Below are 18385 nucleotides of genomic sequence, written 5' to 3' on the forward strand. Positions count from 1 at the left end.
AATGTTTGAATTCAGTACAATGTATTTTATGTTTGTATTATCTTACCTTATCTTATCTTGTCTTATTTGATCTTATCCGATGTACCATACATATATATATTATTGTCTGTTTTTATTTATAGATTTTTGTTCAATCACACTCTATCCCAGAAATATCCTAAACTTTGAATCATTAAAAACAAAACAAAACAAAAAGATTACCAGATGACAAAAGCAGAATGTCGATGACATAATGCTTCAGAAAACATGGAACCCCTCAGCAGTCGCTTTATAGTGGATGAGTCATTGTAGGCTAGAGGTTGCACATAAACACTTTTAGTCTGAAGGCGGAGGTGGTGCAGGTGGAAGCGTAAGACAAGCGGAAAGGGAGTGGTGGATGGTGAAGCGTAAGGAAGACATACACCTGAGAAAGGACAACTGGGTTCTGTCCTGCATAATGACCCAGAACAATTCATTTGTATTTTAAATACACTCACATAAAAGTGCATTTGGAAACATTTCTAATGTTAAAATAAGTTACCATAGATTTAAGATCAGGTCTTAAATAAGATTATGTTTCAACCTAGCTGAAAGCACTTTCAACTTCCCAACAAAAAAGAACATAATTTCTTTTTAGAGACATTCATGACCTATACAGCTCAATTTCTCAAGCTCTCTGGTGTAGTTTTTCATACTTTTAAAGTAAAGCCTAAAACATATACAATTTTGACATATTGTTCATTAAAAAAAGATGACACTTGCACTGAACAGATTAGTATTATGAATGTTTCATCTGGTATCAGGGCTCCCAGACTTGTCTCAAAATTGCAGTGCAATGACGTATGAACCACTGTCTGTGAACTTGTTGCTGGATTGAGCTGGTCTAAGCCACTCTGAGGTGATTCTTGAAGAAAGCAAAACAGAATGAATGTCAGGAGCAAATTATATATTACATATTTAAAGTTAAAAATCTTTGATGTGATTAATAATTTAAAAAAAATATATAAAATATGCTGAATTTATTATTCATTAAAAAAATTATAATAACTGTAGGCTTAGAGGTTCATTTACACCTTTTGCAGTAAACTGTCTTCTTGAAAACTGTAAAAATGACTTTTATTTTTATTTCACCTCTTATCTGTGTTTGTCTTATTTGATTAACTTTGCACTGATTTGATCTCTTCCATTGTTTTACCTTGTGCTCCATGTTGATTGATTTCTTCCAGTTATTTCACAGTGTTTTAATCTTTATTTGCTCACCATGTAATCTGAATTTGTGAGTTAATGTATAAATAGATATCAATATTAGTATCCTTTTATCTGCTGATTTATAACTTTCCTCCATGTGAAGTTCACTGACTGGCTGGGATAGCAGATTCTTTTGGGTTGCTCTGTGTTCCTGCAGCTCCTCCTAGTGGTAGATTAGATAACATAAATAAAAGACAGTACAATGTCTTTAAAGTGTGCGTCACTTTTTCCCTTCAAACAGTTGAGGAGGCCCTCTTGGTTGGAAACAGAAACACCAACATTACAGCAGGATGACTAACATTTATGAATGGCTTGCGATAGTAGCAACAGCGGAGAAGTGACTGCCACCTCGTCACTCCCTCCCTTCCTCACTGTTTTACGCACTACTGGCTCAACCAGCTTTAGTGTTGCACAACAGACACACACAAACACAGAGTGAATCAGGGGTCTCCGGGGTGAATATATTTAACCACTTAACCACTGATTACATCGATCCATCTTCCTGCTTTTTTATGACTTTCTCTTAATTCTGTGTCATGAAGGGTCATAACAGATGAGGAAAATTACTGACCAACAATGTTGGGTATTTCCACTGTGGCTGCAGTTCCTGTGTCCATATATTCACTGGAAAGACAAACATTAAAAATATGATTTCCAGGGATTCAAAAAGTATGAGTAGAACTGGATGTCTAAATCCCAGGTGCAGTGCAGAGATTGAGAAAGTCAATAAATGAACCACTTACTCCTCTAAAATGAATACTAGCAAGACAGTACTAGACCTATAGAGAGCTTAAGTTGCACGAGTTACACAGGAGCACGGTTAGGATTTTAGATAGTCCTTTTAATTAATTTATTTCAGTTATGCAGGAAAAGTTAACATTATTATTCATAGGCATTGTGAGTGTATAGAATAAATAACTAAATAAGACTGCTTTTTGCAACAATAATGTACTTTCCATTGTCTTATGTTCAGGAATCCACTTGGGGATACAGCTGTGTAAGAAAACGTCATGAAGCAAACTGCAACTCTATGAAGAAGATTGCAAGTACTTAACCCTAAAGAATTCAATACTTAAGAAATAGATATTGTTTTTCAGCCAGAGAGTCTCTGATTTGTATACCTCATGTGCAGTCAGATTTTGATTGGTCTTGCTAAAACATGGGAATGTAAATGTAAAAGGCATAAAATAAAAATAGCAATGAATCAGATTATCCTCCAAACTGCATCAAACCTTGATATAAAAACTGTTTACATGTGACATACATTTAAAACATTAAGAAGGAAACAAATTCTGAGCAGATACGTGCAGTCTCTTATTTTGTGAAAACAATTTTAATCCAATTGGAGTGATAAACTGACTTGAATTTATTCATAAATAACAGTGGATTACAAACTGTTTGCAGATTTTCCCTTTGAGCACAGAAAAAATTAGTTCATAGTTCATAAAAGAATACAGTATGGATTCATTTCTTATGGAAGGACATTTTGTGTTGGCTTTGTCTGCAGGACATTCGTGCCATTTTACACGCAGGGAGAGCCTTTAGGAAAGAAAAACATTTCCTCTCAATGAATCACTGAAAAAACAAAGGTTATTTTCTAATTTTCTCCGTAAGATCAGACAAGTGTCCGTGCATTTCCAGTGCTCACATGCGGACGCTGCGGCAGACACACACGCATATAGACGCAACATTCATACAAAAACATTTCCTTTTCTGTGTTAAACCATATTGGTCTATCACGATGTTGATTCATCCTCATCTCCATTGCCTGTTTCAGTTTACCCATTTCAAACCAGTCCTCAGTCTATCTGCACTTCATTACAATTTCCATCTGTTCCATCTGAGAGTTAACATGCACTCGATGCTTTTGGCACACGCTGTAAGTGAAGGCGGTAGGAAGGTATGTAAGTTTTGGGTTCATCCAGTTCATCAGGGCTTTAAAGGGTTAGATCACATTTTAGTGCAGTGGTTCTCTAACTGGTTTTTGGCATACCCCCTTCATAAACCAAAAAAAATTTATGTATGTATTGTAAGCAACTAATAAAAAAGTCCATACGATGGCATCAGCAAACTCTTGTTTATCACCCTTACATAAATCACATTCCTTCAATAAAGTTTCAGTCCATATTTTTCCCCTGGTCACCCAAACCCACCCTACAGTTTGAGAAATACTGATCTAATGGTAACTAGCCATGCAGATATTTTGGGCATTCAATTATGCACATTACCTGTATATATATATATAAAGTCATATGGTACGCAAAGATGGGGCCTGTTCAGTCCAATGAGAATTGCTCATCTGGTGCATACACCCAGTGAGTTTCTGCTCAGCACATAGACTTTACATTGTGACAGATTTTGAAATCGCCTTTCTGAACCGTTTTACAAATATAAAGCCTATATTCTATATTTTATACATATAAAAGAGTCATATATGACCTTGTTTGCAGTTTGAGGCATTAGAGTCATCTGTTTTATAATGGTGGTCTATGAAGAAATTGCTTTTTGGGGCTACAGGTGATTATTTTGCTGCAATAACGTGAGTGGCCACCGGGTAAAATTAGAAGCAAAGTTGGGCGTGCTGCTTTATGTAGTTCTGTTACATATCTGTGGTATGATTGCATCCTCCTTCTGACTGGAAACACGCACACACAAGCACAGACCAGGACAGGAGGACTCTGCCACGGGTGATTAAAACCACCCAGGAGATCATCGATTCTCTAATACCTAGCAACAGTGATATTGGTGAGGTGAGTCGCCTGCAGAGCCCAATAGATACTAAAAGACAGCACCCACCTCAGCGTCAGTCTGTTCACCCTGCTGCCATCTGGAAAGAGATACAGAAGCTTCCTCTGCCGTCCCACCAGATTTCAGGACAGATTCTTCCCTCAGGCTGTTTAATTCATCCTCTGCACTTCCTGATGCAAAATAGGATTATTTAGTATACTTTAAATAGTTTGTATGTTGTTGTTTTATGAGTAGCTAAAAGGAAACTACAAGGTGAATTTCATTATACAACCCTGCCTTTTAAATGACAATTTAATAACCTTGTATCCTTGTATCCTTACTCAGCCTCCTTTGTCTTATGTCCTTGTTCCTCTGCCAAGGAAAATGAAATAAAAACTTTATTAAAAAAAAGACATCTGTTTAATTTCTTCCAAGGGCACCACAAACAAAATCATATTCTCCTTTTAATATTTTGGTGAACTGACAATTTAATGAGTTACATTAATTCATTTGATCTTCTCAAAGGAGCTCCCAGGTTTGGCGTCTCCACTTGCTTGCCAGGACCTGCTGGGAGGAAGAGAAAAGGAGGGAAAGAGGCACTGGGGAAATTTTACCGATGAATTATGAAATTTACCAGAGTTTACCAAAGAAGTGAGGAATGTGCAGAAAAGAAGCGAGGTGGATAACTTGGAGCTTTCACAGCTGTGTGCACCTGGCAGCAGATAGTGAGTAAGAGATGGGACACTCTCATCTTGTCACTCATCTCAGAAGTTTGAGTTTGCTTAGCACAGAATGAAAAAAGAAAGTACTTCTTACTTTCATACTTCGAGTACATTTCAGAGCCTGTACTTTTTCACTTTTACTTGAGCAAGAAGTTGGATCAGTACTTTTACTGGAGTGTTTTATACACAAGTATCTGTTTATCTACTTGAGTAAAGAATGTGTTTTGCCACCTGTGTCTGTTATTGACCTTCGTACAGGAAAAGCAAGACCCTGCACCAGACAGACTTTTAGAGGAAGAACCGTCACTTCATACGCCATAAAAAATCCTTCATCTAGAGACAGGCTATGGAGTGGGATGGTGGGAAGTCTCATTAATCTGTGTCACTGAACTGGAAGTGAAAACCCCCTAGTCAGTGTAACAGAAATGAGTTGGTTGGCTCTGGGTCTGAAATAAAGCAAGGCTGGACTTTCAGACAGCCTCTCATAACAGTGTAATGGTCCACAGCTGTCATAACATTGGAAGACTCTCAATTCCTGTTCATAAAGGGGATTAAAATATCAGAAGGAAACCACATCTAGCTCGTAGCCTGGCCAGAGGAAAATTACAGAATCGTAAGCGTTTTCATTTTAACAGACCAAAAGCGCGGTCACAAACTCAACAGGCAATGTTACTGATTATGGAAAGGTTTGAGAGGGAAACTATGTAGTAGATGTTGAATAGTTGCACTTTGCATTGTAAAGAGATTACATCTTTATTATAGTGAATGAATTTGTCAGAAGGAAACACCGAAATAAATAGGCTACTCAAGAAGTTTGTTGTTATAAGAAATTACCGTGGTTTCCTGTTTCAGTATTCACATTCTTCAGCCTGACAGTTGCCATCAACTCATGACATAAAAATACCTTGTTAGAAATACATCTATATTATTCGGAAATAAATAATCTTACCCTGGAAAGAAACAACTCCCTCAAGAAACAAAGTGACATTGTGCCTCATGTGGCAGGTGTTTGATAAGAAAGGTATTTGTCACCTTATCTGTGAGTTTCTTCCTCCTAGCAATAGTCACTGATTAATAGCCTCGGGGGAAAGCCATTCCTTAATTTAACTGCTCCTAACACCATTAGCTTATCTAAGGTATGCATACATAGAAAATGAGACAAAGGGGGACTCACCTACATACCTAATACATAAAAACACATATATCTATATCATATATATAAATAAAGGAGTTCTGGAGGTTTACATTCCACATCTAATCTGTGTGACTCATCTTGCTGTGGACGTATGGGAAGCAGTGACTGGTTGTAATTGCAGGCTTTGAGAAATAAGGTAACTCTATACCCTTAGTTCCACATACAAAGATGTCATGGAGAGTATGGTTCATATAAGAAAATATGTGCTTCTAGATACTTATGAGGTAAAGACAACAATCACTTACTGTAAGTTTCGTGGTCCTGTATGTCTTTTGACTAAGTGTGTAAAGGTTATTTTAGGTATAAATACTGTGTGATATTTATATTGGTTATCATGGTTGTGTGAATATATTGTCACTCTTTGTACTCTCCGCCCCTGCATAGAGGGGACATACCGGTCGACGTAAATGCGTATTTGTAAACCAAACATAGACATACTGGTGTCGTGAGTCATAAAGAAATAAGGAAGTCCAACATTTCTTTTCTTGTTCTTTTAACTTTACATCCTGTGCACACTGGGATCAATCTAAATATTCTTTAGCACAACTGATAATGAAACCCGGTTATTTTTACCTTTGAACTTTTTTTTTATTATGACTGAAGTGTTCCTATGGTAATGTAAACTTAAAAAAAAAAAAGGTAGAGTACATAGCAGAAGTGAACACAATTTAGAAAGGTTAAAGGAAGTAAAAACACACAAGATACTGAGAAAACAAAAAGGTTTTATTTTGTTGCTGTGTAGTGCGAAAAAAACGTTTGCTCATTTGCTCATGCTAGAAGTAATCACGGCAAATGTCCACTTGTGGATTTGGGGGTTAGAGAGGTGGCCACAAAGATCATGAGCCTAGATCAGCATCGTGACTGCACGTAGGAAAGAAGACGACACTAATTGAAACAGTGGGGACAGGCCAAGAGATATTGGCTCTGCGAAGGCCTGCGTCAAGACGACACTAATTGAAACGACACTTAGAAAACAAAAAGGTTTTAGCTGTTGCTATTGCTATGTAGGGCAAAAAAAACAAAACAACAAACAACAGGTTGTGCATTTAGGGCACAACATAAACAGTTAAATAAGATGATATGTTATATTCAGATGTACACACTGTGAGACTAAAGAAAAAAATAAACTCTTCATGTGTCCGAGCTGTGCTGTATATCAACTTGAGGATATATAATTACAATAATAGGATTAAATCTACGGGATTAAATAGAATTAATTGGATATAACAAAGCTAAAAGTTAGGTGTAAAAGCAAAGATTTATTACACATGGGAAACTGTTATAATCTACGGTCAGTCAGTGTTCAGTATTTTAACCCGACATGGTCAATGTGTAAAAGATCATCAATTTAAAACACAGCTCTTTACGTTAGGCCCTATGAAGGCAGATGGCTGCCCTCTAGCTTTTAAAAAAAGGTGTGAAAGCTGACCTAGTGTTGCCTTATCCAGAGAACTGATCCAATGAGCCAGGATGATGTAACACAATGACTCTGAATGGGCTCAAATGCACAATCCTCTGTACCCATACAGACACTGAAATGCCTCTCCCATTTCCCTTTAAGGGATGTTTCTTCTCAGAAAGATTGCTCTCGGCCGTAATATGTTGTTGTGGCCTGTATTACAGTATTGTGTGATTGGTGGCTTTACAAATACATCCGTTCTTTGCTGTTTGAACATGTTGTCATGTGAGTTTAGTCATTGTCCTACAGGAAACACATCCAACCCTTTTCCATTATAATAATTGAATATGTGCTAAAGGCAGGTTCAAAACCTTTTTTTTTTAATAGAAGTTTAATGGGAAAATTGGATGATAGGTTATTGTGTCTTTATCTATGTACGTACATGTGGCTGTGTATTTGGTGTAGCAAAAAGAGAGGGTTTTTCTAGATAGATAGATAGATAGATAGATAGATAGATAGATAGATAGATAGATAGATAGATAGATAGATAGATAGATAGATAGATAGATAGATAGATAGATAGATGGACTCTAAGCTGTGGCTGACGGACATTTTTAGAACAGAACGCGCTAAATAATCTTCTGAGGTCCATTTTAAGCAACCCATGAGTATTTAGGGAGTGGGAATAATGAAACCCCACCTGACATGCATATACTGTGTCCCTGAATAAAAAAGTCTTGTAATCCTTTAAGCCAATAAATACAGGACGCCGACAAAGAGGACAGAAGTCAAACAAGGTTGTATGAGCTATCCCTGAAAATATTGTGTGGGTGTGGAGAGCGTGTACCCTTCCAATTTGCTCTGCAGTGATTCAGCACTCAGCTAAAGTAAAGCTTACAATGAGGCAAGAAAGACAAAGAATTAGGAGTGATTGAGGTATTGCAGCTGCAACTTATAGAAATATACACCCTGGAGTTTATTGGATGAATGTATGTTGTTCTAGTGTTGTAGTTCTCACAGGAGAATATAAAGTTTCGCTGGTACTAGTCTTCCATGAGCATAATAAAACAGGGAAGCTGTTTATTTGAGTACTATAATTCATTAAAATTTTAATTTAATGAGTATTTCAATTTTATGATACATTATACTTGTACTTCACCACATTTCAGAGGAAAATGTTGTTCTTCTGATTAATTTAGTCAATAATGTTTAGCTAAAAAAAAACCTGCTGCTTATTACCAATTACGGTAAGGATATGCTACAACTGCATTGAGAGTTATAGTTAAGTCAAGATTTTATGTATAAAATATGCATTGTTACAGATTAAAGTACCTAACTTGACAACATTAAAATGATGTTTAAATGTTAATGAATCAGTAATACTCAAAACATATATTTGAAAGAATATAACACTCTGAAAGGGGAAATTTTGTACTTTTACTTTTTATACTTTGAGCACATTTTGCTTCTGTACTTCTGAGACTTTCAATTGTCACTGAGTAATTGTGCACTGTGTAATTGGTACTTTTACTGATGTAAAACATTTCTACACATCTTCCAGCATAGAAAGCTTAAATTCTTGAGAGCGGGACAAACGTACAAGACAGCAGGCATCTTATTACAAATTTCACCTTTTTGATATATAATGAAATTCAGCCTTTTGACCATTAAATCTTCCATAACTTGAAGAACCTTAAGCGCTTAACTATAAAACATTCACTTTGCCATGTTTTGCTACCGATATCTTAATCTGTCTTTGTTGAAATGCATTGTTTTTATACTCACAAATAACATTTTTACATCTTCGTTCATAAAATAAAAGTATTTTCCTAACTTTAAAGCTGCTTGGGGGGAAATATAAAAAAAGGAAAATCACAGTTTAAGAAGAGTGAAAAGATTACAGTGTGATGTTTGTGTTGAAAATTATCAAGAAGCACATGATAAAACATCACTAGACATTCCCCGCCTGTAGCTAGAGGTGTTTTGTGTTTTGAAAGACTCCCATCATGTGTTCATTTTCATGTGAAGCTCTATGCCTTGAAGAACTTTGAATTCCAGACAAGATCACTTTATTTCAGAGTTCATCTTGAGGATATAGTGCCCTTGTTTGAGTTAACCCTTAATATGCTTTTCATAGTAGTGAAATACAATACAATAGCGCTTGTGTACTACTCTTGAATAGAAGAGGCTCTTATTTAAACTTTCCAAGGTTTTTTAAATGAAAATAAGCGTTCTGTTCTCTCTCTTCTCTCTCTCTCTCTCTCTCTCTCTCTCTCTCTCTCTCTCTCTCTCTGTCTGTCCCTCTTTCTCCTTCTCTTTTTATCTTTCCCTCTCCCTCTCTCTTCATTGGGTGTTGTCGGGCCTTTATCAAGCACAGGCGTCTAATTCCTGAAGTGAAATCCTCTTAGGATCTATGCTCTATTTCTGTTTGGTCTATAGGGTCTTTTTTGAAATCTCCATTAGACCAAGCTCATTGGCTGGAAAAGACACACGCATGCACACAAAAACACACACCATCCAGCAACAGATAGCTTAGTGAAGTGATCGAGTGTGGACCAGTGCAAGGTAAGCTGCTGACACAAAGGGAGGACTTCACTGTGACGGTGGGAGGTAAGAAAAACTCTATCTCTCTTATTCTTTTAACATAATGGCGTGAAGTTCACTTTGTAGAAATGTTCAGAAATAGGAAGTTTAGTTTTGAATGTATGTTACAGGAGATGAATTATTTGGTTTGTGTGTTTTTAAATATATTTGGGGGCCATCTTGATTTTTCATGTATAAGCTATATTTTGCCATTAACACTGTTGCAGCATTAAAGCATAAGATATCATATAGAGAGGACTTTTAAAGCAAAAAGTTTCTTTTTAAACTAAAGGCTTCTGCACAGAGTGAGAACAAAAGATTCTTTCTTTTGGTACTTAGTTAAGTCATGAGTCTGTGTCTAATTGAAAGTCAGCTGTTTACAAGAGTTTATTGTCTTGTCTCTTGCTCACAAACATACACATACAGAATTAAAACATTAACACATGACTTCAGTTGCTCATGCTAGAACTAATCACAGCAAATCTCCACTTGTGGATTTGGGGGTTAGAGAGGTGGCCGCAAAGATCATCAGCCCAGATCAGCATCGTGACTGCACGCAGGAAAGAAGACAACACTAATTGAAACACTGGGGACAGGCCAAGAGATATTGGCTCTGCGTAGGCCTGCGTCACACACATCTACTGATCCGAACACTGACACAACAGACGTTACAAAGCAGTGTGAGAATTGAACAGTGACTATATGAAATCACATCATCATCATAATATTGAACCTTAAAAGGACATATTGAAAAATGTATCTGTTTTCCTTTTTTTAATATAGAAATGAATACATCAACTGTGTTATATATACACACATATATGTATTGCTATCATTTAAATTATTATGTCATGCTGTTGTTGTCTGATTTTGTTTTGTTTTTTCTTCATGGTTTCATGTTTTTAGTTGCCAATCCTGTTCCATCTTAAAACAAAAGCAAGCAAGAGCAAGATCTGTTGCAGTTCAGTAATCCTCTTAGACTGCATTAATTTAATTAAATATCATGGGACTCACTTGGTATCCAGTAGCTCTGTCACAGTGCAAAGATTTTAAATCTGTAGCTATACGATGACCTAACTGAGGACAATAAGAGCAAACAAGTGTTCTAGCCTTAAAGAAGTAAAATGATTATTCATTCAAACATCAAAAGCCCCCATCATGTATACAATACCTGCATGAATGACCTCCTTTAACTGTCTAAATTTTGTCTTACAGGAAGCTAAACAGGACAATGTCTGACAGAATGATTGATTTGGAGGAGACTGCAACCCACACAGGTAAGTAGAAGCAGTGTGTTCAAATGTCACACTGTAACTGAGCCTCTGACAATCTTTGTTTTTACTTGCGCCTTCGGCAGTGGGTCTTTTTGATCTATCTGTGGAAACATACATACATACATTTCGAGTATTAGTCATTAAGAAATGACTTGTGCCTTTACACTGATGACATTGACCATGACCAACAACAGTAAGACCAAAGCAGAGTACAGATCTGTAGAGCTTTAACTAACACGCTAATCTTTTTCTTACGCAACAGTAGTGCATTTAGAAGTCTTCCTAGAGGATTGGGATGAAGCTTTAATCCCCAAATTAAAACCGGACACAATGCCCACCAATGATTAGTAGCTGCACAGTGTAATTTTATTCATATAGCACCTTTCTAAATTGAATGTTTTCTGAAAGCTTCAATAATTGAATACAAAATGCTATTTGCTTTGTCCATAGGTCCAAAAGGAGTCATCAATGACTGGAGGAGGTTTAAGTTGGAAAGTATGGACCAGGAAAACCTGCCTCCTGCAAAAAGGGAACTGCTGAGACAAATGTCATCCCCGGGCAAGCCAAAGGAGGACTCCAGAGGAAACCTTAACCGCAAAGTAAAACCAAACAGACCACAGCAAAGATGGCAAACTTTTACTTTGAAAGGCAGCAATTGCTTTTGATTGAGAAGGAAGTCTGGTGAAAGTTTGTTGTAGTTGTTTTAGAAAAGTCTTGCCTTAACGAATGGATGAATGCATCTAACCATTAAACCAAATGGCAAATAATGCGATTCCTAGCCAATATAAATTGTCACAATTGTTTCAATGTCATTTTTTCAGATGAGTGTCCAAGAGTATGAACTGCTCAAGGAGGAAGATGAGGGATGTCTAAAGAAATACAGAAAGCGGTGCATGCAAGAGATGCATGATAAACTCAGCTTTGGGCCCAAGTTTGAAGGTGTGCATGACCTGGACAGTGGAGAAGCCTTCCTAGAAGTCATAGAGAAGGAGCATTACAGCACAGTGGTGGTTGTCCACATTTACAATGTTGGGGTCAAAGGTTGTGATGAGCTCAACAACTGCCTTGACTGCCTGGCCACTGAGTACCCCACGGTAAAGTTCTGCAGGATTGATGCTGTCGCATCCGGTGCTGCAGAGCGGTTCTCGGATGAGGTTTTGCCTACGTTGCTGGTGTACAAGGCTGGAGAACTACTCGGGAACTTCCTGGCCTGCACGCAGCACCTAAATGAGGAGTTCTTTGCCACTGATGTGGAGGCCTTCCTCAACAGCTATGGCCTGCTGCCAGAGAAAGAGCTGCCTGGTGTGGAAGATGAAGAAGAAAATGATGTAGAGTAAACAAAGAGTTTGGCTGTGGAGAAAAAAAAAGAAGCTGGATAGAGATGAAAGACAATTAATGACTACAGCAAATAGAAAAACCCTACCATCTCCACTAGCTCACTAGTGTTGAGGATTGTTCTCTAAAGGAGAAATTTTACATCCAGTTGGTGAAGAAACCTTGATGTTCCAGATATGGGTGCTCTCATATATGGGCCGGGGTTACAGTAAGTTGAGGCGACACAGCATTTATTTATTTATAAAAAATATATCACAAATCCCCTCACCACCACCACGAAAGCCAAAACCTGCTGACTGTAATTTTAAATAATTGCAATGTATTATTTTGTAATGATAGAAACTATTATATGTATAATATATATGTATAATATATATAATGTATGTACTTTTTTGTAGCATTTTATTAGGTTGGGAAGTTATTTATAAATCCAGGAAGTTATTTATAAATCCAGGGTTCGTACGAGTGACATCTTCAAATGTAATACAATATTTAAACACATGTACACTTAGGTTTTTGGTTTTTTTTGCCAAAATGAAAAAGAAAAACTTTAAAGAGCTAAACAAAACAGAAACTCTTAAGACTGAAGAGGCCAAAGCACTCTGGATGTAAAAACATTATTGTGTAAACATGTCTTCCATCTGTCTGTAAGCCAATGTGGTGGGAAGTGCATATTGCATCTGGAAAAAACCTCCATGGGACTATTTTACTGATATTACCATCAGTGAAACATCATCACTGAGGAGTATGTCCATTTCTTCATCTCATATTTGAAAGTCTGGGAGAAAGTCATGGAAATACACATAACGCAAACTGAGGGTCTTGGGTTTTCTTAGTGTGATATGAATCAACCAACAATTCCTCAGCGATGATCAGTATCATCTTCATCATATGTGATCTTACTGAGGATGTGGATACTATTTGTAACTGTGTACTGGAATGTGATGAAACATAGCTGAAAATAAAAATAAGAATAAAATCACGTAAAATAGTGAATTTTGTATTGCATTTTATTGGTTTACGATACTAGAAGGTCTGATTCTGGAAAACTAACAGTGAGAACAAGACTCTAGGAAGTCAGGGAAGTAGCCAGAACTTTGAGGTGCTGATTAAGGAGCTATAAAGGTGCTTAGTAGGTGGATTTTTTTCACCTTGGACAGAGCCATGCTAACTTTCCCCCTTGTTTCCAGTGTTTGTGCTAAGCTAAGCTAACAAGCTAGCAAGCTTATGAGCTTATCATCTCACTCTTGGCAAGAAAACAAATAAGCATATTTCCCAATTGCTGAAATATTCCTTCCCTGTAGTTCCTTCTTACAGACTGAGCATTGCAAAATTCAAAGGAAGGGCTCCTTATTCAGCCCATCTGTTTTCAAGGGCCTGTCTTACACTTCGATACAACTAAAGTCCCAAAATGTGACTGAATCTCAAGTTTAAACCTAATCTTCTTTATTAAATATTTCTTTATAAGAACCATTAAAAAAAAACCCTCTCAAATTGCACCTCTACTTTTTGCAAGAAATCATCTCATCTCAATTCAAAACAAAGGCACCAAGCTCAGGAAATGGCAGGCATGCAGTGTTACATATCCCTGCAGAGGACATCTCTCTTCTCTCCCGTTGAAGCAGGCTGCCGCACGTTAAATAACCTCATCTGCTAGTTTTGTAACTTAGACTTGACTCCCCTGTGACCCCAGTGAGCTGCAGGCATGCCAAAACCACAACGTAAAAGCAGGTTAATATAAAAGTAAAGACTTGCAATACTAACCCACAATTTGATATGTTGTGAATTAAATGAACATGCCAAATACCTGTACAAACTGACAAACACATTACAACACAAGCACATCTACTGCTGCTGCAGGAAACAGAGATTTGTAACAAAAGCAGATGATTGACTCTAATCAATTTTTATGTTATATATTTATGTTATATTATATTTTTAGGTATGTGAACATTTCTATATTATCTATATAGAGCCAGTTCAACTTTCATGAGTCACAGCTTCACTTGACTTGCCAGGAAGTCCCAACAAGCTTTTTAATTGTTGGTTTGTTCTGCTTTTTATTCTCTTTAGCTGAACTAACAGTCATAGTGATTGTTAATGTGATGATTCAGCCTCACTTTAACCAAGCTTAAAATAGTCCTATCAGAGAGCATATAGCAGCTTCATCACATAGTATTATTTGATGATGCCCAGTGCAGACATCTAGATAATCAGGCAAATCCTCTTACAAGATTAAAGTTGTAGCTTTAGTAGTAATGGTACTGAGTGTTTTTACACCTGTTGAGGTCCAAAGGCAAAAGAAAAAGTGTTAAATAAAATCTCAATTCCCCTGTTAAAATGAATAACATGAGGTAATACACAATTTTCCAGCTGTATACCTTTGCCAAAGCACCTCCAAACATATTCCTGCCTACTTTTATGTGGTTTCATGTAAGTTCCAGTAATTTCTGACTTATTGCCTGCAAAAGGGCACTTGATTTCTAATTACTCAAAATGCAAGAGATAGTGAACTGTGACACGCTAACACAGTGCCTGCCTTTCCACAGTACCACATCTGGCATGGCTTGCATAGCCTCTAGCTGGTAACTCCTCACTTTCACACAGTAGCGTGTCTAAGATTTATCAAAACCTTTCTAGATACCTCCCACAAGAACGAGAAGGTTTGAGGTGCCCAAACATGTCAGCCAGGCTGGTTGCTGCTGACCTAGAGAACTGTCTGCAAGAGTGGCAGTCAAGTAGCCAAATCATCCTGACTCTTCAGACAAGTGCGTGTGTGTCACCGCTGCCTCACAGAGTCCACACCAATTAAAGGAGCTTCTTCCCAGGAGTGTGCCTCTGAGCTTCAACCACACTCGTACAGTATATTTGGCATTCTTCCAATACGGACCACGGTTCAATGAGTGCAACAGAAGAGTCCATGCAACAGTTGAGAGAAGTATCAGCTAAATAGAAGATGATTCATCTGTTAACAATAAACCATAGTGAGGAGGCGTATTTTGCCTCATAATTTTGTAGAACGTATCATATAACTGATTGATCTCTTCTGAGAAGCAGGTTTATTGAGAAATCTGAATAACTCTGCTGAATAAAATTTAAAAGAAAATGATTTTGCATGTTCAAGACTTGGGGGTGTTTCAGGTTTTACCCTGTAAAGTTACCCAGTTACCTCAGTGAACTTGATTCTTGGAACAGGCCTTGCATGATTTGACTCATCACTCCCCTCAAACCAATGTTTACCTCAATGTTTACCCCTGCAATGGCCACCTGATCCCACCCCCATTTCTCATGTTTTGTTTACAGGGCTCCGCTAATTGGAGAACTTTTGTCATTTTTGTTGTTTGGACTCATGGAAAGCCCAGTTGCCACGCTCTAGTTCACTCACATAAAAAACTACTTGCACTGAGGTGATGTCATGACACGGCAGCGGAGAGCAGATTTGAGGCGCGCATGGCCCTTGTGACCAAATATGGAAAGTGGATGTTGGTGAGATGACATAACTATGAACCTTCCTCACTGGCCGTCATCATATATGTGTATTAGGTTACTTTGTTTAGGTGTTTGTAAATCGGCTTGACTAATTTTTTAAATGATGAAGTGATGATGTTAATCTGCTTGACTCATTTACTCCTGATGTGATTAAACAACTACATCAACACAGAATACTATTGAGTTATTATTACTAAAACAAAGGTGGAGTGAGCAAACTCTTAAAGATAACAAGAGGGAGGATGGAAGTGATAAAAATCAGGAGTATATGGATGAGAATGAATAACGAAGTTCTAAACTACAGATCACCCCTTTATCACAAATCCGACCTTTGGGTTGGTCTTACTGGGGTTTCTCACGCAAGCCTGACTTTACAAATAGTTTGAATGAATGGACAGGTAGATAAATGGACTGATGTAGATATGGAGGAAGGGATGGGTGCATATCCTAATCATTACACATCATGTTCTTTTGAATTTATAGGCTACAGGTCACTGCTGGGCATTTCAGTGTTACATTGAACTTAGACCATGCCTCAACTACTTCAACCACCATTGATTGCAGTGTGTAGATTGCATACTTCTGGATTTCCCTCTAATGGCAAGTGCTGACAACAATTAACATGGCTGACTCAGATTTAGAGGTATGCAAAGCAGTGTTGGTATAGGTTACTGTACATCTTGGTATCCAGGCGTGACAGCAGAGTGTACAAAAAATAGTTGTGCTGCCTGGGGCAAACATCTGCCTTAACAGTTCTCGTGTTCGTGCCTTGAGTCTTTTGTCTTCTTAAGAACCAATAAACCACTCAGGTATTTGTCAAAACTGGCCCAGGCAGGGTCTAAATACCTACCAGGCATATATCATTAGGGACGCAGTTAATAAATGACTGAAATTGAAACTGTGGAAGTAATTAAATACCACACACAGAGTAGTCATTGAAACTTGAAGGATATCAATCATTTTTGACATTATCTGCTGTTAATGAGCTAAACTCTATAAGTGTTTAGCTTTTAGTGTGAGGGGTTTTCAAGGGGGTGAAGACAATGTCAGTTAATTCAAATCCATTCAATGACAATATTAGCTCTGTGGCTGTGGGAATATGTTGCATCTTTTCAAAGCCCTAGCCAGGATTTTAAAAAACGATAAGGTCAGGAAGTGTTATGAATATATCAAAGATCACAAAAACTCACATTTTTTTATTAATTTAAATTAAAAAAGAAATTCTATTTAAATTATGAGGGAAATTATGTTTCACAGCTTTCTCGTCACTGTCAGTTACAGTATGTTTTGCCTTCAGATTTTAAGATATTTAGTCAAACAAGTTGTAAAAGCTTAAAAAAAAAAAAAAGCTTTAAAAACGTGTAATTGTAGGAAACAAACACTGACCTCCTAATTACATTATAGGTAATGTTGCAGCTCATAATGACAAGTATTGTTAGATGGACACACTTTCTCATCAACCCTGTGCTTGATTAACAAGTTCACCAAAGTATATTGATGATACCAGGCATCTCCAGTAATGGTCTCTGCACAAAATACTCTCATCTGTTATTGCTTTACGAGAAAGGCTTGAATCATATCCAATATCAATGTTGTTGTTGGTGAGAGGTTCACTTGTGTGTGTTCTTTGCTGTGCTGTTTTGTATTATATATTGTTTTGCACCTTATTGTAATGTAACTGGAATCTGATAGAGGGGGGTTCTGCTTGGTCATCTCTGGACTTCCCAGGAGTGCACAATTTAAGTTTTTCCATTTAAGTGACACATAGTGATACTTTGTCACACACACACCAGCAGCACATAAGCAGTCTTTTAGTTGGCCTACGTGCTGGCGCCATCTGCTGACCATGTTTGACAGAGGGAGTTGGTATTCGGTCAACACCAGAGGTCAACACAGAGGATGTTAATAAATTAATGGTTTTCACAATGCTATTTAACTATTAAGTAATAACAAGAGTTTGAAAACCAAGCTACAAGTGATTCCATTGTATTTCTTTAAAGAATATATTGAGCATCAAAGTTTATCCCTGACCTTTTCACACAAATAATCTTAATTCAAGGTCCACTTACACATACTAGCTTTCTTAAAAAACAAAAAAAAATATTTATATATATATATATATATAGCATATAATGTGACTCAAATTTGAATTTCCTTGTAAATATTTGTATGGATATTTCAACGCACACAAGACACGTTTATTCTCTCTCTTTCTAAAATATAAAGTAAAGCTATTCGTTGCGGAATATGCCTGCTATAAGTGGGATACATATAATAATGTATATATATATATATATATATATATATATATATATATATATATATATATATATATATATATATATATAGTGCTTTCTGAAGTTTAAACGTAAGAAATACAACTCCCATGATGCACCAGCGGCACTGACGAACTCAAATCTCAAACTGCGCCTGC

General features: G+C 37.1%; 1 protein-coding gene across 1 annotated transcript; it reads left to right on the top strand.

Moving 5' to 3' along the window:
- The first annotated feature begins 9635 nt into the window (after positions 1-9635).
- Positions 9636-13458, top strand: pdcb (phosducin b). Its single transcript, XM_051377075.1, has 4 exons — positions 9636-9880; positions 11069-11130; positions 11578-11726; positions 11949-13458. Exons 2-4 carry the CDS (start codon positions 11085-11087, stop codon positions 12462-12464), a joined length of 711 nt encoding a protein of 236 aa, XP_051233035.1. The 5' UTR covers positions 9636-9880; positions 11069-11084; the 3' UTR covers positions 12465-13458.
- The last annotated feature ends 4927 nt before the right edge of the window (positions 13459-18385 follow it).

The sequence above is a fragment of the Dicentrarchus labrax genome, unplaced genomic scaffold, assembly GCF_905237075.1.
Source record: "Dicentrarchus labrax unplaced genomic scaffold, dlabrax2021, whole genome shotgun sequence".
Taxonomy (NCBI): domain Eukaryota; kingdom Metazoa; phylum Chordata; class Actinopteri; family Moronidae; genus Dicentrarchus; species Dicentrarchus labrax.